Source organism: Pan troglodytes, chromosome 13 (genome assembly GCF_028858775.2).
Source record: "Pan troglodytes isolate AG18354 chromosome 13, NHGRI_mPanTro3-v2.0_pri, whole genome shotgun sequence".
Classification (NCBI taxonomy): Eukaryota; Metazoa; Chordata; class Mammalia; order Primates; family Hominidae; genus Pan; species Pan troglodytes.
Genome location: NC_072411.2, coordinates 107,641,628 through 107,664,379, shown reverse-complemented (window position 1 = coordinate 107,664,379; position 22,752 = coordinate 107,641,628). Strand labels below are relative to the sequence as shown.

At 37.8% G+C, this 22,752-nt stretch overlaps 1 protein-coding gene across 11 annotated transcripts in view; it reads right to left on the bottom strand.

The window, feature by feature from the left end:
- Positions 1-22,752, bottom strand: part of PARD3B (par-3 family cell polarity regulator beta) — a 1,071,110-nt gene that overhangs the window by 181,382 nt on the left and 866,976 nt on the right. For all 11 annotated transcript variants that reach the window (XM_009444083.4, XM_009444085.4, XM_009444084.5 and 8 more), the window contains one exon: positions 1,229-1,531. In XM_009444083.4, coding sequence (XP_009442358.4) covers positions 1,229-1,531 — 303 coding nt within the window. The remainder of the gene's footprint in view (positions 1-1,228; positions 1,532-22,752) is intronic.

Sequence of the window (22,752 nt, the reverse complement as noted above, 5' to 3'; positions counted from 1 at the left end):
TTTTCATTTTGTCCCAAAGAAAAACTTGACCATCTTTCTTTAATATTATCAACCTGGAAGCCTGACAGTAAGGATTAAAAATTGCTCCTTCCTTCCCACTTGGTTATTGGAAAGGCTCTGAAAGGTAATCAGTCTTTTGAAGCTACACTTTACAGTCTGCATAAAAATGCCATGATTTCCCTTCCTCTCCCCAACCTAATTGAAAGTGCATAATATCACCCAGCTGGGGAAATGTAAATGGTAAACATATGCAATATATCATGCCATCACACAAAGGCTGGTTACTAATAGGGACTGGGTGGTTGTCAGAACCCTAAGAAGTCTGGAAAACAAGTCTTTTCTTCATCCAGAATGAGAGCCCTCTGTGCCTGCTACCCTTCTTCCCCACCACCTCCCTCCAGACGTCAAGCTAGTCAGATTAGTCCAAGATCAGTCAACTCATTCCTTGCATGTGTAATTCCAAGGGTCACCTAACAATGTGTATCGACTAAAACTCTCTTACATCAGTCTTTCAAGACATGAAGCATTTTACTTTTGGCAGGAGGTGGGGTTGGAATCATCTTGTTTTCTACCTACTTCAGTTGTACTGACAGATAGTCCTATTATCTCTCTCCTTAGCTGCTAAACCTAAAGATCTGTGGACTTGTCACCTCTTATCTTTCTCTACTTCATCAAACTCCTATTGCCAAGATTATTTCTTTTTCTACCTCTGATCATCCATGAATATCTATACAGGGTCACCTTTCCCTTGAGTACAAAAACCCCATCTTACTTTTCAAAGGCCCCTGCTCCTCTGCAGCTTTCTGTAATTCCCACTTCAATTACACCTACTTGGAAGCTATCATCTTCTCTTTTCTGACTCTCCACCTCCATGTGCCATGCCATCTTCCTGAATAAATCTTTTACAACTGGTCTCTTAGGAGAAAGGACAATATTCGTTCAAAGTTTTCTTCATGAGATGTCTGTCACAATACTCCCTCAAAAATGGCTCCCTATTGCATCATGAACTCTGCTACTACTATTCATTCATGCCACCTTACAATTGGCTATTGTTTTATTTTTGATGGTGGATATCTTACAGGTCGGTCAAAGGATGGCACTTGTCTAGGGTACTGACTCGTTTCAGTTTTAATTGATTGAAGGAGATATTTTTTATCGGTTTCAGCAGTAGAGATGATTTGAAACATACTGAATTAAAGCTACATTTATCTTTCACTAAGTTTATTACCTGTCAGCTGGAACCAGTGGATGGTATGGCTTGTTGACCTTGGCATAGAGACCCTCTAAGTGGTCTCTTTCTGGAGACAGTGGATGGCCATCCCGAGGGTAACCAAATGGTCCAGCTCGAGGGGGAGATGGAGATCTAAAGACATTTGCTGATGTGCATGGTTCCCGAAAGTGGTTCACTCTGGCATAATTGGGGTCCATTTCATCATCATCCATATCATACACTGATCCAATTGCACCAGTAGCATAATCAAGAAGACCTCTTGCCTGCTTTTCCCTTAGCTCCTGATGTTTTGCTCCAATCCTGAAAAATACAGTACAGGTAGCAAAGATGTATGTGAGTTTCATATAATAATACAATGAAATACTCTCTTGAATTTATGTTAACTCTTCCTCGTCTCTTAGCTGTCATTCTCCTGTTTACTCAAGATCACAGCATGCAGAAATGCCAACAGCATAAGAAGATTAATTTTATATATCTGATCTTTATTTGTTACAGGGTCTTTACTTTGATAGCAATGCTATGGGTATTTTGATATCTTGCCCACTGATGACTAGGCTGATAGTAGCTTCAGAGGCTGATTTCCATTCACATTCCCTCCCCACAGATGGCATGTGCTTGTGGGAACAGTGCATCTTTGGTTCGATATTATAGAAGCCTTTCTTGGGACAGGGATGCATGTTAACAAACCCATCAAAATCCTCTAGTTTTTCTACGACTTCAGTAATTTAGTGCCCTAGAGTTCCTGTGTATTCTTCTAAAGAAAGGAACTTGTGAAAATTGATTTAAATATGAAAAAGAAATACAGAGGCTTTCTGGTCACTAAAAGCAGTGGGATCAGGGATAATTTACAAGAGACTCTAAGTTTTTTGGTTATACAAATGGGGATTATTGTGTCTCATTATATAGGGGCTAGGGACAGAGTAAAATAGTGAAGAAATTAATAGGTTCCTGACAGAGATGAATTGGCACATATAAGTGAATTAAACACCATTACTGGCAGAACTCCACAGTGCTAAAGCCTTAAGTGATATTACAAAATGCTAGTGCTAATCAGTGCCACTGTGCAGTCTACTGGGAATGGAAGCAGAAAAATATACTTAGGTGGATTCCAAATCCATCTGAATTTTGAGAATTTGACATTTAATCTGGAAAGTGTTAGATCAGCTCTACTAAATTCTCAGTAATGTATTAAAATGGAAAGGTCACTATAGCCTCTTACTGGACAATGGTGATCTTGATGGTGTGAGGAGGTCTTCAGCACTAATGAGAAAAGAGTGTAAACCTTGTCACTGGACAAAGAAGGGGCACTGTGTACAAGAGGAGAGATAAGACGATGCTGGCTCAGGCGGCTAAAGAAAGTCAAGAAAAGATGGGACAAACTTGATGTCCTGGGCCCAGAGAATATAAGAGGGCTGTGGGCTAGAAGTGAATGATCTGTATATGACTGGAGACATACGGGAGGCCTGGACGAGTTAAAAAACAACTGAAACCCATCAGTATCTTCCCCCATTCAAACAAAAACAGCTGTTTTGCACATGGAAGCTAGTTTTATTTTGCAAAACATCAAATCATTTGTAAAAATCTTTAGAAGGCAGGATTTTCTGAGGTATTTTTCTCTTTTGGCAGAACAACATTTTTGTTTTTTATTTTTCTGAGTAAGGAGGAGAAAAGAAATTGGGCAATTTCAATTGGGAAGCAAAAAGCAAAAAACAAAACAAAAACAATAAGAAGGCATGAGACCAAGACCAAAACCAAAACAAAACCCCAGCACCCATCCTCAAGTTACAACAGATGAAAATAAATGCCAGGATATATTATTGCATATCTCTTTTGATTAGGCCAAACCTGTGCCCTACACAGAAGTAATTAGAAGAATTTATATTTTTGCATACGGCAACTTGAATTTCCAAGGGATTCTGAATTAAGATGAAAGGAAGATTACACAGTAGGGTACCCGTTAAGGGGCCTTGCCTATTCCCTTTCAATGCCTGTTAGTCCTAGATTCATGGATGCTTGTTTTAAGTAATTTTTGATAAAGAAGATAACCTGCTCCATTCTGCAACAAAACAATCTTTCCAGAGACAGTGCAGACTCGATTATCAGAGAATGCTTGCTGCACCCTGATGATAGGGATGGATTTCCATTGCAAATAGAGCAAAGGACATCAATAAAGTTAGGGGGTAGGATTCTGTGTGGTTGCTATCCCTCATAAGTGAGATGCCTTCAAGAGAAATCATTCAGCAGAAAGATGAATATCTCACGGCTGCCTCATGGGGCTATACTTGTGTGCATTAATGGAAGAGGAAAATACTAAGCTTGATTTTTAAAAATCACAGAAATAGAACACTGGTATCTGTGTTCCTTATTTCATCACTTCTTTCTTAGAGGTTTTCTCATTAATTAAACTTGCTGAGTACGTGGAGAATCTCAGATGAAAAGTACTACGTCTGTGCCAAGCAATATTTTGTCTTATATTTTTCCTTTCTGAAACAAAACCGTTTCTCTTTGATACTCTGCACCAGTGAGTGTTTCAGTAACTAATTTCATATTAATCATTCAACAGGTAAAATAGTAATTTCTCTGAACAATCATTATTATGTCATATATCAGGGTCCCTCCATGTTGAGGAGGACAAGGTAACCTCTGAAAAGGAGTGTATGGTGGCAGCAGAGACCAAGACGGAAGTGTCAAGGAAATTTTTTTTTTGGTAGCTTTGACCCTCACCCCCACCCCCAATTCATTGAGAATTTTACTTGTTTATAGTCATTTCCACTTAGAGGTTTCCTTACCACTGGGAACTCAACCTGTTAAAATATTTATTTTTCAAAAGATACCCTTTTTTATTTGACGGTACTACCAGTTTCCCCATTCTTCTGAGCAAACTGCGTTTGAATTGTTTAAATCTCCTGTTTCTCTTTTCCTCTATGGGAACATTGCTGCTTCTTTTCTCCATAACACCTCTTGGGTATCCTCTTTTATTTCCATTTCTTTCATCACAGTCTAATGTTCAGACTTTTATGTTGCCCAGATCTGCACCGTCCAATATAATGGCCATTAGCTGAGTGTGGCCCTATAAAATTAAATTTGAAATAATTCATATCAAATCAATTTCTCAGTTTCACAAACCACATTTCAAGTGCTCAGTAACTACATGTGGCTAGTAACTACTATATTGGACAACACAAATAGAGACTAATTCCATCATTGCAGAGCGTTCTGTTGGACTGTACTGGCCTAGATTATTCTGAGAGTTTTTGGTATGTCACCTCATCCCACTTTAATATATACCTTAAAAGGCTCTGGAATAATCTTCCTTAAAGAGTATTTCTGTCATATCTGTCAGATTGAGGATCTCTAATAAGAGATGATAATAAATGATGAAGTCAAGTAAGTGACTCTACTTCCCTCCCTGAAACTCTATATGAACAAACACTTGAGAAATTGGGAAGAAAATTCTATCTACAGTGGAACTAGAAAACGACCATAATCTCATGCCTTGCTATGAAACTTGGACTCAGCCCTAAAGGTGGAGTGCACCACCAGTTGATATATGGCTGCATCTCCAGCCATGTATACATTTCACTGAAAATAAGGAGGGAGTCTAGAGGGGTACAGTCAATAAACTTTAATATAGTCTAAGGATAGGAATAGGACCCTGGAATTGTACGGTAATTCTTTGTGGGGATCCAGCTTCAGAATGGAGGAGAGGCAGAGACAGAAGAGAGATATTTCCCCTGAGCAGGTCTCCCACCTTAAAAAAAAAAACTTCATGGAGGTGAAGTAGTGAGAAGAGAGAAGTATGAACCTGCTTTGTATCTGATAGGCAAAATTAGCAGAGTTATATAACCCAGACTCATCAAAATAGGACCAGTAATCTAGGTGACTTCACTAAGAAGTAGGCTGATCTCAGACTAGCTCTCCCAAAACAGAAAACCATAGAAAAGAAGCCCCCAGGGGCAGAGTACCCAGCAAATCTGGCAAAAGGGTATTTTGAGAGATCATGTAGAATTGAAGCTGCTGGTAACCTTAGATCACTATGCCCATGTTATTTAATACTATATTTTAGCACAGATTTTTTTTAAAGAAAATTAAAAAAAACTTCCATAGAAGATAATATAAATTTAATGGTCATACTTAAATACAGTAAAAGAAAATGTTAGAGCTTATTGCATATAGTAAGCGTAAGTGCTGTCTCAAGGAGGAAAATCAAGTAATCGACAAATGCAGGCAAACTCATGCTGGCCTCTAACACAAATAAAGATAAAAGAAAAACACTCTCAAACATTTGAAAACATAGAGGGAATATGGTACTTATTGACCCATCTTGAAAAACTTATTAATAATGGAAAACAGCAAACTAAGAACTGCATCAAAATGAAGAATTCAACATGGTTGCTACGGCGGTAATGTCTCCCAAAATTCATGTGTTGATATACAGTCTCCATTGTGGTAGTATTAAGAGGAGGTTTTGGGAAGTGACTGACTAAGCCATCGTGAAAAGATTAACATCTTATAAATGGGCTACAGAGCACTAGCTAAGGTCCCTCTTTGCTATTCCATTGTTCTGTTCTTCTGCCAAATGAGCAAACCTAGGCAGCACCATCTACGGGCAACAGGGCCTCACCAGACACTGAACCTGATGGCACCTTGATCTTAGACTTCTCGGTCTCTTGAACTATGAGAAAATAAATTTCTGTCTTTATAAATTACCCTGTCTCAGGGTTTTGTTATAGCAGCAAAAATGGACTGAGATAATGGTGAAGCTGTGGAATAGCAGGTCTGGAGGTAAGCAATACATTCATTTAAATATAAAACTAAGACTAAATATCTGTGGGAACAATAATTACAGAAAAAATGTAAACATTATAAACTCTGATAATATAAAATATAAAAAAACTAATGAAAATCACAAGTTAATAAGGAAGTAATTTAGAAGAGAGTACCCTATCTTTATTTTCACCCTTCTTCATTTTCTCACTTTATAAAGCAGGCATCAGTAGTTACTGTCTAAAATTGATACATCAAGAAACAGAGGTTTGAATATATTAAATATAATTACAAAGAAACCACTAAAACCCAAATTTTCAGCAGGAGAGAAATACACAAAATAAACTCTTTACCATATAGCAGAAAATAAAAAAGAGATAGCAGTAAAAAAGAAAGTAACAAAAAATTAAGTTGACCAAATTTATGTTAAGAAAATAAATGTAAACGGAATAAATTTCTTTATTATAATTAAAGGATCCCAGGTATCAAAAAGAAAAACACACAAAGTGCTATTATAATAGTAAAAGGTGGGAAACAGTCTAAATATGCATTAACAGGGGAATATAGAAAAGTATTATGCAGCTGTAGAACATAGGGTCATACTATTCCTATACTAAAAAGAAGATGATGTATGTAAGGGTGAGGGTACTACACATATAAATATTTATATGATATATATCCTCACATATACATAGAAAATGTCTGGAAGAATACACAAAAAATTCCTAAGTGGTTGCATCTAGAGAGTGGAATTAGAGGTAGCCTTTATACCTTATGTGCTATTTGCATTTTCTATATTTTTAAGATAATTAAAAAAATAAATTTAACTTAATTTTCAGTACAGGGGGTATATGTGCAGGTATGGGTATACATGGGTATACTGCATAATGCTAAAGTTTGAGCTTTTAGTGAACGCATCATGCAAATAGTGAACATAATACTCAACAGGTAGTTTCTCAACTCTCACCCCCATCCCACCCTCCCCGAGAAAATTTTAAAAACTTAAAAAATATAAAAAATTTCCTAACAACTACAAGTTGTAGTGAATAAAAATGTTTTTGAAAACATTAAATACCCTGTACCAAAAGGCATCTTTATTTCTTGTAAACTTGATTTCTCATGATCCCTTTGTCAACTCAGTTATGACAATTTTCTTCAAATTATTGTTCACTGAACTTTTATTTGGTCTCTTTAAATCAACTGCTTTTCCTAATGTTACTCATGTCCCATTAATCAAATATTTAACTCTAGTTTTCTCTGGCATAAGGACTTAACTTATTCATAAACAGCTCCACAATGACCTTAACAATTCTTTGTCTCCTCTTCAACTCATACATCCAGTAAATTCTCTATTAATATGAAACTGTTATATGTCACTTTGTAGAAAACAAAACCAATTAAAAATTTTTTATGATTTTTTTCTAGACCTTCTGCTTCCATGACTAGATTACGGGCTCCTTGAATGCGTCATGAGTGTTCTTCCTGCTAATATTTGGTTGACAGATTAATTTATTCAATATTTTACTGACATTATACTATATACTAGAAAAAAAAATAGTCTCTGACTTACTATCAAGGGAGACATAAACAAGTAATTATAATTCAATGAAAAAATAAATAATAACTAGAAATGCCTAATAGGCAAATGAAAAACGTATCATACATCATCAGGGAAATGCAAATTAAAACTACAATGAGATGTCCTTACTAAAGTGTAAAAGAATGACAAAAACAAATGTTGGAAAGGATATGGAGCATCCAGAACATTCACACACTGCTGGTGGAAGTATAAAATGGCATAATCCCTTTTGGAAAAGGTCTAGGAGTTCTTTCAAAACTAGACTTTCACTGATGTTAGGACCCAGTGATTCACCTCAGGTGAATTGAAAAAAGAAATGACGACATATGTTTACCAAAAATCCATGAAGAGTGTTCAGTAGCAGCTTTATTCATCATAGCAAAAATTAGACATAATTCAGCTGTTTATCACCAGGAGAATGGAAAATCAAACTACGGTTTATGCACACAACAGAAGATAAATCAGCAATAACAAGAAATAAACTACAAAAATAGCCAACAGCAGGGATGAATCTTAAAATTATCATCCTTAGTGAAAGAAGTTGGACAGAAAAAAGGATTTACTATATACTATATAATTCCATTTGTAAGCAATTCTAGATCAGGCTTTTACCTATGAATGGGAAAAAGTATGAGGGAACATCCATGGGTGCTAGAAATGTTCTGTAATTTGACATACATTCATTAAAAGAGAATAGAGAATATTATTCTGTTTTCAAAGATCTGAGCATTTCACTTTATGTAAATTATACCTCAATTTACCTTTTTTTTTTTTTTTGACACAGAGTCTTGCTCTTGTTGCCCAGGCTGGAGCACAGTGGCGTGATCTCAGCTCACTGCAACCTCCACTGCCCGGGTTCAGGTGATTCTCCTGCCTCAGCCTCCTGTGTAGCTGGGATTACAGGTGCCTGTCACCATGCCTGGCTAATTTTGTACTTTTAGTAGAGAAGGGGTTTTGCCATATTGGCCAGGCTGGTCTCGAACTCCTGACCTCAGGTGATCCACCTGCCTCGGCCTCCCAAAGTGCTGGGATTATAGGCATGAGCCACCGTGCCCAGCCTATATCTCAATTTAAAAAGAAAACACAAAAAGAAAAGGCAAAAATGCTGATTATACTACTTATACCTTTTATAAACTAACAAATTTAGATTCATTATTTATAAATTGAGTTATATATAATTCTCTTTTAAATGCATTATCTAAAAGCAGTTATTATAACAAATTAACAGAATACAATTGCTGGGAAAATATTTAAATTACTTAAGCAAACACACCCCTTCTCAAGCAATCAAAACACTTCCAAAATTTTTTGAATGATGAATGCAGAAACTTGTAATAGATGTAAAACAAGCTGTCTAGTCTTTAGAGGAGGTATTTATGAATCAATAAGAATGATTTGTATTATCAACATCAAAGGCTGGCCTACAAATTGGTACTTTATGAAAAAATATGTTTTTAGTAAGTAGTATAGGGGAAAGTGAAACAGGAAGAGGTAGTAGGAGTTTTTGAAGGGAGTTTACATTATTAAATATATATTATTAAATACAGCAGCTACTAGCTACACATGGATACTGAACTCTTGAAGTGTGAGTAGTATGACTAAGGTACAAAATTTTAATTAATTAAAATTTAAATAAATTTATTTAAAGGCACTAAATTTATTTAAAGGAAAGGCACTACTGAAAATATAAAATAAAAGGCTCGAAGAAGAAGAAAAGAGTTAAACTATATAGATAACAGGAGAAGAGTGTTTCAGGTAGAGAGATAGCAGATATAAAGCCCCTGAGGCAGGCATGTGCTAAAAACAGCAAGGCCGGTGTGAGGGAGTGAGAAGTTGGAGGAGGCCAGAGAGGAAGCAGGGACTTAGGGCAAACAGGGCTTGGAGGTCCATGGTAGAGTTCGGTTTTTACTCTCAGTGAGGTGGGAAGCAAACTAGAGGTTGCGAGCAGTGAAGTGATAGGCTCTGACTTACATGGTAAAGGGCTCTCTGACTGCTTTGTTGAGAACAGAGTGAAGTGGGCATTTCTGGGTGAGAGAAAAACTGTGGAGAACAGTTAGGGGGTTATTACAATAAGCCAGGTGAGGGAAGGTGGTGGTTGTCCATACATGTGTATCATTGGAGATGGTAAGAAGCAATTGGATCCATGAGCTAACAATAAAACTGGTTTAAAAACAAAATTCTGTAATTAAGACTGCCCTTCAAATGCCTCAAAATAGAAAAGTTTGCTACACACAAGAGCCCATCCTGTCCAGTATTTCATCTATCTAAAAAGATGAACTGACATCAATAATAATATTAGTGATATATTTTCTCATGATTATTTAACAGTTCTCATAATGTACAGAAGTCTTAACTTTAGAGAAGAAGCAGCTGAGATTAGAGAGGCTACACACTTTGCCTGACAGCTAACGTTTACTAAATGGTAGGAATTGAATTACTGAATTCTGTTGAGGTGTTTGTCTTCAACATTAATGTTTCTTTCATTTATGTTAGATTATAAATAATCTAAACATGATCACATTTTAAAAATTGATGTGGCCAGTCGCGGTGGCTCACGTCTGTAATCCCAGGACTTTGGGAGGCCGAGGTGGGCAGATCACGAGGTCAGGAGATCGAGACCATCCTGGCCAATATAGTGAAACCCCGTCTCTACTAAAAATAGAAAAAATTAGCTGAGCGTGGTGGTAGACGCCTATAGTCCCAGCTACTCGGGAGGCTGAGGCAGGAGAATGGCAAGAACCGGGGAGGCAGAGCTTGCGGTGAGCAGAGATAGCGCCACTGCACTCAAGCCTGGACAACAGTGCAAGACTCTGTCTCAAAAAAAAAAATTGATATAATGAAAACTTTCAGATATCCAAAAGTAGGAAATAGCACAATGAGCTCCCATATACGTTTCATTTCTGTATTCAATAATTATCAAGATTCAGGCTGGGCACAGTGGCTCATGCCTGTAATCCCAGCACTTTGGGAGGCAAAGATGGGCAGATCACTTGAGGTCAGGAGTTCAAGACCAGCCTGGCCAACATGGTGAAACCCCATCTCTACTAAAAACACAAAAATTAGCAGGGTGTGGTGGCACATGCCTATAATCCCAGCTACTTGGGAGGCTGAGGCACGGGAATTGCTTGAACCTGGAAGGTGGAGGTTGCAGTGAGCCAAGATCGTGCCATTGCACCCAGCCTGGGCAACAGAGCAAGGCTCTGTCTCTAAATGAATAAATAAATAAAATCAAGATTCTGTCATATTTTAAATATATTTTTCTATTAATTTTTTACCAAGCATTTTGAAAGTAAATCCCCCGACATACTTCCAAAGGCATATCAAAATATCATGAATGTTTTATTATGCCATTATTTCACCTAAAAATGAACAATTATTCCTTGGTATCATCTAATACTTACTCCATAAACAAATTTTCCCAAATGCCTTAAAAATGTCTGTCTTCCCCAGATGATTTATTTGAATCAGGTTGTAAAAATGCTTGTACGTTACATTTGGTGTTCTCTTAAGTCTCGTTTAATGTACTGAACTGTACTCTTTTTCCTTTTTGCTTTTGATTTTTTCCATGCCTTTGGGTTATTGCGGAAACCAATTTGATCTTCCTGTAGTTGGTCCCATGTGCTGGATTTCTCTGTTTACTTTCTTGTGAAATGATTTAACTTATTCCTCCATCCCCCCAAATATCTTGTTTATGAAGAGTAACTTCTAGAGCAGTGCTTTCCAATAGGATTTTCCGTGATGATGGAAATGGAAATCTTCCATATCCGAGCTATCTACTACAGCAGCCGCTAGCTACACATGGATAGTGAACTCTTGAAATGTGGCTAGTATGACTAAGGTACAAAATTTTAATTAAAATTTAAATGAATTAAATTTCAACGTGACTAATGTTTATCATATTGGACAGTGCAGCTGGAGGCTTAGTTAGATTCAACATTTTTGAGGAGGAGTACTCTGGTAGGTTGAATGGTGGCTCCCTAAAACAGACAGTTGACCGTTAAACAACAGGGTTTGAACTACATGGGTTCACTTATACACAGCTTTCTTTCAACTAAACCCGGATAAATATGGTATTTGTGGGATAAGGAAGCTGCATATATGGAGGGCAGACCTTTCATATAAGTGAGTTCTGCAGGCCCCTCACTTATATATCGAGGGAAATTGTATGTCCATCTGGAACCTGTTGATGCAATCCTATTTGGATACAGGTCTTTGTACATGTAATTAAGTTTAAGATGTTGTTGTGAGATTATCTTGGATTATCCATATAGGCTCTACATCTGATGACAAATGTTCTTATAAAGGAGAAGACATAAACGGAAGAGAAGAGCCAGAGAAGGCAATGTGAAGGCAGAGGCAGAAATTGGAGCCATGTGTCTATAAGCTAAGAAACACCCAGGATTGCTGGCAGCCAAGAAAAGCACAGAAGAAGATGGAACAGATTCTCTCTCAAAGCCTCTGGAAAGAAGCAACTCTGCTGACACCTTGATTTCAGACTTCTGGTCTCCAGAACAGTAAGAGAACAAATTTGTAGTAAAGGCACCAAGTTGATGGTAATCTGTTAAATGGCGGCCCTATGAAACCAATATAAATACCTTAAAGGAAGCACACATGCTTCAAATTGTGTCATACTCAAAAATTTGGAAAAATGTGTATTTTTCTAAATTTAACATAACGAAGTACAGTTATATAGCTTTCATCTCTGTCTTCTCCATCCTAAATATCTGATTGTCTTTAGTAATGCTAAGGAGACAAACTGATGTCTCCATTGTAAAGTTCCCCTATCAATGTTTCATTTAATCATTTCTTTCACTGATGATATTTGACTGAATTAATTATTTCATTAGGGGTTGCACAATGGTCATTTTTGAAGGCCATTTTAAAAATGTATTAGCTGGGATTCTTCTGCAAAGAAAATCTTTCAACAATTTTGGCATTTTGATTATGGTGAGATGTACTTAGTATTGGGAAATCTGAATAAATGCTTAAATATTTCTTTTTCATTGCTAATTTTCAGAGTCAAGAGTTAGTGTCCTAGATAGTTCCAATGGTGACAAATGAGTAGTTAGGAACATTTTTGGGGGAATACGGGATTGTGAACATAATTATAAACTTATGGTTTTTTATGTAAGTCCATAATATATAATACACATTTGTAATAACATATTTAGGATTTTTATTCAATTGCATTCCTTATACTTTTTCTTGCACATATTGTCCATATTTAGTCAAGAGACTGCATTGTATGAGCTCTTTCATTCTTCTGGCTTAACCTTTAGCCTTTGATTGCTTCCTTGCTTTACGACAAACAAGTAGTTCCAGGTTTATGTTGAGTATCTTGTGTTCCTAATTTGGAAGCAGTCATTCCTCCAAGGACCCCTTTGTTTTTAGTGGGGAATGATATCTAGAGACCACAATCTGGGCCCTAGGCGTGCTCACTGCCACTGGGTTATTATTATTTCTCAGCCTTTTCTCTGAATAGAGTTAGGAAATACATATTTTTGGGAAAAAAAAAAGCCCATACGTTTATACTAATATTTCTGATTCAAATTTAACATTACAGAATTTTTACTTTTAAAATTTTAATATTGTATATTTATTCCTCCCTCCTTTAAATGCAAAATCTTGATTCTTAACACTGATATAATTATTTGTATCATATAGTTTTAAAATGATAATATCAATATTATTGTCTTAGTCCCATCAAGCTGCTATAACAAAATAGACTGGAAGCCTTATAAATAAATAATAGAAATGGATTTCTCACAGTTCTGGAGGCCGGGAAGTCTGATAACAGGATGCCAGCATGGTTGGGTTCTGGTGAGGGCCTTCTTCCAGGATGGATTGCTGACTTCTTGCTGGATCTCTCACATGGCAGAAGAGGTGAGGCAGCTCTCTGGGGCCTCTTTTTATTTTATTTTATTTTTTGTGACAGAGTCTGGTTCTGTTGCCCAGGCAGGAATGCTACTGCATAATCTCTGCTCACTGCAACCTCTGCCTCCTGGGCTCAAGCGATCCTCCCATCTCAGCCTCCTGAGTAGCTGGGACTACAGGTGCACACCATCTGGCTAATTTTCGTAATTTTTTTGTAGAGATGGGGTTTTTTCCATGTTGGCCAGGATGGTCTCAAACTCCCGAGGTCAAGCGATCAACCTGCCTTGGCCTCCCAAAGTGCTGGGATTACAGGTGTGAGCCACACACCCAGCCTCTGGGGCCACTTTTATATGGACACTAATCCCATTCATGAGCACTTCACTTCTCAAAGGCCCCACCTCCTAATACTATCACACTGATGATTAGGTTTCAACATATGAATTTGCTGTGGGGAACAGAGTTGGGGGGATGGCGACAAAAACATTCAGATCACAGCAATTACTAACAGTTTGACTATTAAAGTTTAAGATGTCTTCATTGCTCTATTTTTTTGCTAGAATATATTACACTAAATATGTATAATCAAAATGTGTATTCTAATGTCACTTGAAGTAATTCTTTTTCCTGAATGGCTATGCAACTAACTTGTTTCACAGTTAGGTTATTTATTTTGGTTTGTTTTCAGTTTTTAGGGATGGTTTTTTCCTTTTTATTTAATTTGCTATATGTAAGGCATATTTTTCAAAATTTAAATATAGCAAAATATACTTATAATATATAGCTTTCATTTCTGTCTTCTCCATCCCATGCAATAAAACTATATTTGTTTCTTTTAAAAAAGCAAGCATGTTTATATATTTAGATGCCTTCTTTGTTACACAAAAGGTAGCATACTGTCCATATTTTTCTATACTTTGCTTTTTTACATAGTAATAGACAGAAGAACATTCCATATTAGCAAAGAAATTATAGACACTACAATTTCTTTAGATATCTTTCTCATTTTTAAAATGCTTCATAGTATTCTACTGTGTGGACATGCTTTTGTTTATTTAACGAGTCATGCATTTGCGAACATTTGGGTATTTCTGATTTTTTGCTATTGCAAATAATGTCATAATGAAAAATCTTGTGCAAACGTCAGTCCATATTGTCACCACTGTGGCTTTGGGAGGAATTCACAGAAGCAGGATTGCTGGGTCAAAGAGAAACACACATATACTTTTTTCTAGATTATGACAAAATTCCTTCCCCATTTCTTTTATTTTGCATTGCCACCTACACTGTAAGAGGATGCCTGTTTCTCTACAGTCTCATCAACAGAGTGCATTGTCGAACTTTGGGAAATTTGATAAACATAGGTGAGAAGTCATATTTCAGTGAAGTTTTAATTAGTCTATCTCTTATTATATGATGCTGAGTATCTTTTCATATGCTTAAGGGCCATTTTCATTTCCTCTTCTGTGAGCTGTCCATATCTTTTGCTGATTTTACTATCAGATTGCTAGCCATTTTCCCCCTCAATTTTTCAAAGGCCTTTGAATAGGAGCAATATTAGCACTTTATCTGTGGTATAAGTTGCATCTATATTTTCTGATTTTCTCATTTGCATTTTATGATTCATTAAATGATTATTGATTAGTGTTTCATATTTTCTACTCCTCAAAAGCCTTAGAACATTTTGTTACTTTTCCATACTATTTCTTGATTTATTTTGTCTCATGCAGAATGTGTCCACAATAGCATAGCTCTGACTGACTTGGCCAGTGCTAGGAAGTTGTAGGCAGTGAAATTCTCTTTGTTGCTACTGTATGAACCCAAACAACAGAGTCAGAGATGAATAGAGAGTAAAGAGGAGGTTTGCTCCCTATAGTGGTAATGGTAGTCGAGGTCAGAAAAGGTTTTTCACGGAGAGCTCTGGGGTAAAAGAAGTAGTATCATTAAAAGAGATTATAAACTACCTGCTGTACAGCTTTCTTTATTGACAGCAGAGATAATTTGTCTGGCTATCATTTCTGCTTTTGTAATAGAAGCTACAATTAGGTCACTATAATTATCCTTTGTTCCAGAGAACAGGCTCAGTTTCTTCAGCTTTTCCCTATCAATGCAGTTTTAAAGCTACAAGCTGTACCTGGTCAGGAACAATGTGAGTTTACTATTATTATTATTATTAGTAGTAGTAGTAGTATTAAAATTATTATACTGAACAGCCAATACAATGTTACATGCAATCTTTGTGATCAATGTTTCATTTTTTCAACAAAACTATTTTAACTGCATTAATATTTTTCACCATTGCCTCATTCCTCTCTGGGTGTCTATAATATTTTCTAAACGATCTCCTTCAGTACCGCCCATTTTTCTTGTCAGCCTAAACCAGATCTGACATTGTAAGGGAACTAGATTGATGGGATAATTTATCACTTTTCTTGATATAAATAAAAAAAACATATATTTCTGTACAGTAGATTTGACATTCTATAATACTGACATGCAAATTTTTTAATGTCATTAATTGACTCTTTGTTTATGTTTTCCTCTGTGCACACACAAATAACACGGTGAATTCTTCATGGTTTGCAGAATCCAATATGTGGATATTGTGCTTATATAGTCCATGGTTTGCCAAAGATCATGGAGCAAAGGGCATGTTGATGTTCTTTTTCTCTAAATCCTAAATGCTCATTAAAGTAAGTCAAGGCAGTAGAGTTTGGGAAGCTTCTGAGAGTCAGGCGTGGACTCAGAACATCCTAATTCTAGAGAATCCTGAAAAGTTAACTGGTTCTTTGCCTAGGTGGGATGACCACAGAAAAGACTTCCATATCCTACATGGCCTGGAACCAAGCACATTCCCCAAATCAAATGTTGTTTTTTTTTTTTTTTTTTTTACACCGAGTCTATTTCATATTCTAAACTAATGGGATTTGCAATTCCTACCTACGAGTTGCATTTTTTACAATGCCAAATGGCAAGATCCTTGAGTATCTTTCCATTGCTACTAAACACTGCCATTTCAAGAAAACTGCCCTTGAAGGCTCTCCAACTATTGCAATTTACATTTTCCCTAAATTTATACCTTTCCCAGACCCATTAAGCCTTTCCCATTGCTAATGCACTGAGTTCCTGTAATTTCTATTCTCATAATGTAGACAAGTTTCTCAGAAATGCTTAGTAAACATTTTTAGCCTTCCTTAGAAAATTAGCCCCAAAGAGAGGTGGGGATGTGACGGGGAACAACCTACAGAGTGCTTATGATATTCTCTGATAACAACTAATTCCTTTATAACAATCCTAGACAGTCCCCCTACAAAAGGTGTCATTAGCGTTGAAGACATTAAATGATGTTCCCTAGGCTGCTGGCCAAACTAACACTGAAGAAAGAGCTGTAAGAATCTGCCCCTGGGGGAGCCCTGCCGGTTGGATAAAATTTGTAACTTGTTGATGTGCTTTATTCTTATTGCTAACGACATTTGTAAGTGGCAAGAAGTAGCCTTTATTTTATTTATATTCTCCCAGTTTATATTTGCCCACTTTTTGTAGCACAGACCAAAGCAGAAAGCAAACTAAGTTTTCTGTATTAAAATTTTCTGAAGCACAGCATTGTTTAACCCTAGGGACTGCCAAGGGTTATACCTGAAAACTAAATGACAGGCCCTCGGTGCTTATCATTATCTGGAAAAGAATGAGGATCAACCCCTTCTGTTGAATGTCTGGGGCTTTGTAAGCTACATAAACTTCCTGAAGAGGAAACAGGAAAAATAAAGAGAATAAAAGGAAACTAGCTACATTTCCTTTCCTTTCCCTTCAAACCTTTCTTTTCTTTCCATTCTGTCACCTGGAATTTCACACCTGGCCGGTGCACTCCTGGACACGTCTTTGATCTTTATCTCTCAAAGCCGACTCACATAAAAATGTGCTGAAGCATGGGGATCACGGCTGTCCACACAGCATGTGCTGCTCTATTTCCTTTGTTTTCTTGGCCCTAAATGCCACACTTCCCAAGGCCCTGGACACTCATCTCCAGGTTACATAGAGTCTTCATTAAATGAACTCTGGGATCATGAAAAGCTCTAGAAGTACCACCGACTTCCACAGAGCCTGGAAAAACCACCTTAAGTATAGAACCATGACTATACCTAGGACAGGGATAAACACAGACCCTTCATACCTGAGGTTTCCATCTAGTCCAAAGGTATAGGGCACTCATATTCTGAAAAGTCACGTTCTCTGCATCATAGAGAGTTTAAAAAGACACAGAGGGTATAGTCTTTTCCCTCCTATCCAACTCATGCAGAAGGCTTTAAACAGGTCTGCAAAAATATTGTATTCAACTACAGTATTTTCTTTTTTAAAAACTTTTAAGTTCAGGGGTACAAGTGCAGGTTTGTTAAATAGGTAAATCTGTGTTATGGGCCTTTGTAGTACAGATTATTCCATCATCCAGGTATGAAGCCTAGTACCCATAAGCTATTTTTCCTGATCCCCTCCCTCCTCCTATCCTGCATCTTCCAAAAGGCCCCAGTGTGTGTTGTTCCCCTCTATGTGTTCTCATCATTTAGTTCCCACTTATAAGTGAGAATATGTGGTATTTGGTTTTCTGTTCTGGTGTTAGTTTGCTAAGGATAATGGTCTCCATCTCCATCCATGTCCTTGCAAAGGACACGATCCTGTTCTTTTTTATGGCTGCAGAGTATTCCACGGTGTATAGGTATCACATTTTCTTTATCCAGTCTGCCACTGATGGGCATTTATGTTGATTCCATGTTGTGAATATTATTCCATGTTGTGAACCCTACTGTGAATAGGGTTGCAATGAACATACGTAAACCACAGTATTTTCCATGGTGCTTATTAGGCTTGCCATTTTTGGCTTCTTAAGATGGGACTTTGTTCTGGAGAAACCATATAGAATATTCTCACATGTCCAGGCATATGCCAAGAAATGGGGCATGTCAGCCAATTTGGTTTGATTCCAACATTTATTGAGTATTTACTAAGTACTTAGAACTGCACTAGGCTAGATGAAAAGGACCAGGGACACATGAGTATCAGGTGAAAGAACCACAGGCTTGTCCGTCAGGTCTGCAAACTAAGGTCCCCTCCTACCTCCAAAAGGATAGTGATAGGGTCTTCCTTAACAGGGATCCAAGCCTGAGGTGAGCATCCTCATCATCTGGTCTTCCTCCCTCTACCGCATGCACACTGAGGACACAGCATTGGCTGGGCCAACATTTGCCTTAGGCAATCGCCGCTCAGCAACCATCAGAGAAGGTCCGACAAGCTAATCCAGATGATGTCTGCTGTGTCTATGGTGATTCTGTCAGACTGTTGTGCAGTTAGGGGACAAGATGACTACCAGGAATGACCTCATTCCTACTCCACTGGATGTCGAGGAGAAAGGTTCTACCATGGCCATCAGTTCAAACCTGGGTGTCAAGGAGTATGAAGGAGGCTTTTATAGACAACCATATGCTACTTGCACATAGTTTTGAGAACTACAATGAGGATGTTTCATTTGTTAGGATAGGCAATGACTGTTTGTCCATGGGAGCCTACTGTCTGATCTACCCTCACTGTCCCTTCACCAAGACCAACAGACCTAAGCTAAGCCTATTCTTTTCAGGGCCTATTCTCCGTCCTGACCATGGCATTCCATCACTCAGCTGGGTCCCTATTCCTTGGCCTACCTAGTGGCCCTTTGCTCCAGGTTTTGCCTATAATTACCATAGGAAATCTCTTCATGTTTGAAAAGAGACTTGTTTTATCTCCTATGGGAACTGCAAATTGCTAATGGATCCATAAAATGTTGGAAAAAAGGGAAGAATTGGCATTTTTTTTATTGTGGTTAGCAGGGTACTGCAGAGGTCTAAGTTTTAGATGTGGGGAAACATCCTTCAATTACCTGCATGACTAAGATTTAGATTTTATTCAGGCTCTATGTAACCACAGTAAGGAAACATACTTTTTAAGAGGGAGGCAAGGTGTGGCCAGATAGCTCCCTTCATGGAGAATCTAGTCATTAAACAGCAGCCCAGACAATCTCTTAAACAGTAAATATTTAACTGTTTCTCTGCTTATAACACTTTCATGTCTTCCTTTAACACTTAGATAAAATCTAAGCTCCCTACGATGATCTGTGACGCTATCCACTCGGTCACCGCCTCCTCTGTGACTCTGGCTTATGCCACGCTCTCCCTTAGTTATTCAACTCCAATTACAAAGCTTCATTTGCCTCAGGCCTGATTAGCTCTTGCAGTTCTTTCTGCCTGAAATTGCCTTCTTGTGACTGGCTCATCGCTGAGATTGAATCTTGGCATCTTAGGCATTCTTCCCAGCCCCATCTTTCTATCACATTGCTCTAGTTTATTTTCTTCATACTCCTACCATTACTTGATTTTATCTTTTTTATTTATCTGTTTACAAGAATGGAATCTTCATGGAAGCAGGGTCCTTATTTGACTTGTCTATTGATAGAACTCCAATATCTAGCACAGTGCCTGGCAGACAGTAGGCACTCAATAATGTGATGATGGAAACAGACAAAGCAAGGTCTGAGAGAGAAGGCCAAGTGACAACGGAAGCAGAGATTGGAGAGATGCACTTTAAAAATGGCGGAAGGAGCCATGAGCCAGGAACATAGGCAGCCAAGTAAAAGCCAATGACAATGAGTCTGCAAAAGGAATCAGCTCAGTTGACATCTTGACTCTAGCTCAGTGAAACTAACTTCAGAATTATGGCCTCCAAAACGTTAAGAGAATAAATTTATGTTGTTTTATGATACCAAGTATGTGGTAATTTGTTACAGCAGCAATAGAAGACTAATGCTGGTTATGAATGAATGGAACTGATGATGATACCTAAAGAGAAGTATTTAGGTATGCACTATTTTCATTCACAGCCTTGGTCAATATGTCATTGCTCATCTTTCCTGCAATGTGGAAATATGAAAGATCAAACCTCAGACCCTATAACATATGAAGAGAAAAAACAAATTCTGGCAGCTTTTCTACTGTGTGTCTTGAGGAGATTAAAAATGGAATACAGTGGAACACAGGAGAGGAAACCCACATAAATGGCTCTAAATGTTAAACGTAACAATTATATTGGAGACATTGCAGTGTGCCTGCATTGTGTAGGCACAGCACCACACAAACTGGTCCCGGCAGCTGACATCTGTAGTGCAAGAAATGGCCACCTAGAGGAGAATAGTGAGTCTAAAACAGATGATGTTAGGCCTTTCTTTCCTAAACAAAGATATCGTCTTATCATCTCCCAATATACAGCACACATTTTCTTTTCCGTTTTTTTTTTTTGTTTTGTTTTTTTGTTTTTTGAGATGGAGTCTTGCTCTGTTACCAGGCTGGAGTGTAGTGGCATGACCTTGGCTCACTCCCTCCGGGTTCAAGTGATTCTCCTGCCTTGGCCTCCTGAGTAGCTGGGACTATGGGCATGCCCCACCACATCCAGCTAATTTTTGTATTTTTAGTAGAGATGGGGTTTCACCATGTTGGTCAGGATGGTCTTGATCTCTTGACCTTATGATCTGCCCGCCTGGGCCTCTCAAAGTGATGGGATTACAGCGTGAGCCACAGCACCCAGCCTCTTTTGCATTTTTCATAAGGCAAAACTTGAAAATGAGCAGCAATCTATTCATTCTCTCTCTTAGAAAATTTACGGTGACCTGCTTGCAAATAATACAAGGGAAGTATCCCAGAAGAGGCTCTTGGTTCATTAAAATAATCAGCATATTCCAATATGCATTCATCCCTGAAATAATAACAATTCACTTTCAATAAATTAATTATGGTTTTAATGAGCAAAATTTACATTTATATTTCTGCCTTAAGATCTTCATGGGAGGCAGCATCCTCCTCACCCAGACAGTTCCACTGAAGCAAAGCCTTTTTCAGAGTAGACCTGCAGGTGTTGATGGATATGTGAACACTCTGCTATTTCAGAAATGGAAAAGCAAGGTGATGTAGGGAGCCAGACAGCCTGGGATGGAAACTGAGCTCTGCCACTTTCTAATTTTGTACCACGGACAAATTATTTAAGCTTTCTGTCACCTGCAAATGAGAGATATAATAGTACCTGCCCCAAAGGAAGAAGGCTAAATGACCTAATACTACTAAAGCTATTAGAAGAGTGTGCCTGGCACGTACATAGCAACTGTTAGGAATAACAGTAACAGTTATCCACATCTGAGACAGGGGAGATGAGAGAGCAGAGAACAGAGATACTTATGCAGTCTTCACATGCACACACCACTAATAGCTCTTGAAAAGCATAAACACAGCTTCTTTAAGCTCCTTCTCAATTCCACCTGGAACCCTAGACAGAGAGTAGATACTTTTAATCAATGCTGTATAACCTGGATTGGCCAGAATGCTCAGGGGACCAGGTGTGTTACGGTTAATTGAATTTTCTGCTTGATTGAGAGTAAAGCAGCAAATGCTTCTGGTTCGAATCTCTTGGCCGCAAATCTTTCGAAAATATATGAATACTTTAATTTGCTTTAGCCACATTCACTGAACAGATTTTTTTTTGAAGAGGGAGGGACATCATTTGAAGACCATCCTTCTCCACTGCAGTTTTCATCCTGTAACCCTTGAGGTATGGAGGAATCACAATGAAGTAACTAAATATTAGCTGTGACCTGACCTCATCCATTTAATCCACATTTCTGAGAGTCTACTATGTGCCTGGCACTGGGAAGCATTTCTTATTTCTTCCTGATTCTCCCCTTTCCCCGTTTCCCTCCTGGCTAGTGGAGTGTTCAGAAGAGACTGCAGAATAATGAAGTTTTGGGATAATTACTAACTTGAGAAGTTTAAAGAGTAAGTGACTTGTATGTAATATGGAACTTGTTTTTTTCTGGCAGTCTGGGGTCTGCCTTATCTATGTCAAGAGATGGGGGAAAACTGACCTTTGGTCACCCTAGTTGGCTTCTTCAGTTTTTCAAAACTGTAAAGAAAGTTCAATTTGCTCCACCATTTTTTTTTTACTATGGTGCTTGTATTAGTCTGTTTTCACACTGCTGATAATGACATACCTAAGACTGAGTGATTTATAAAGAAAAAGAGGTTTAATAGATTCACAGTTTTACATGGCTAGTGGGGGCCTCACAATCATGGCAGAAGGCAAGAAGGAACAAGTCACATCTTACATGGATGGTGGCCAGCAAAGAGAGAGAACTTGTGCAGGGAACTCCTCCTCTTTATAAAACCATCAGATCTTGTGAGACTTACTCACTATCATGAGAACAGCACAGGAAAGACCCACCCCCATGATTCAAATACCT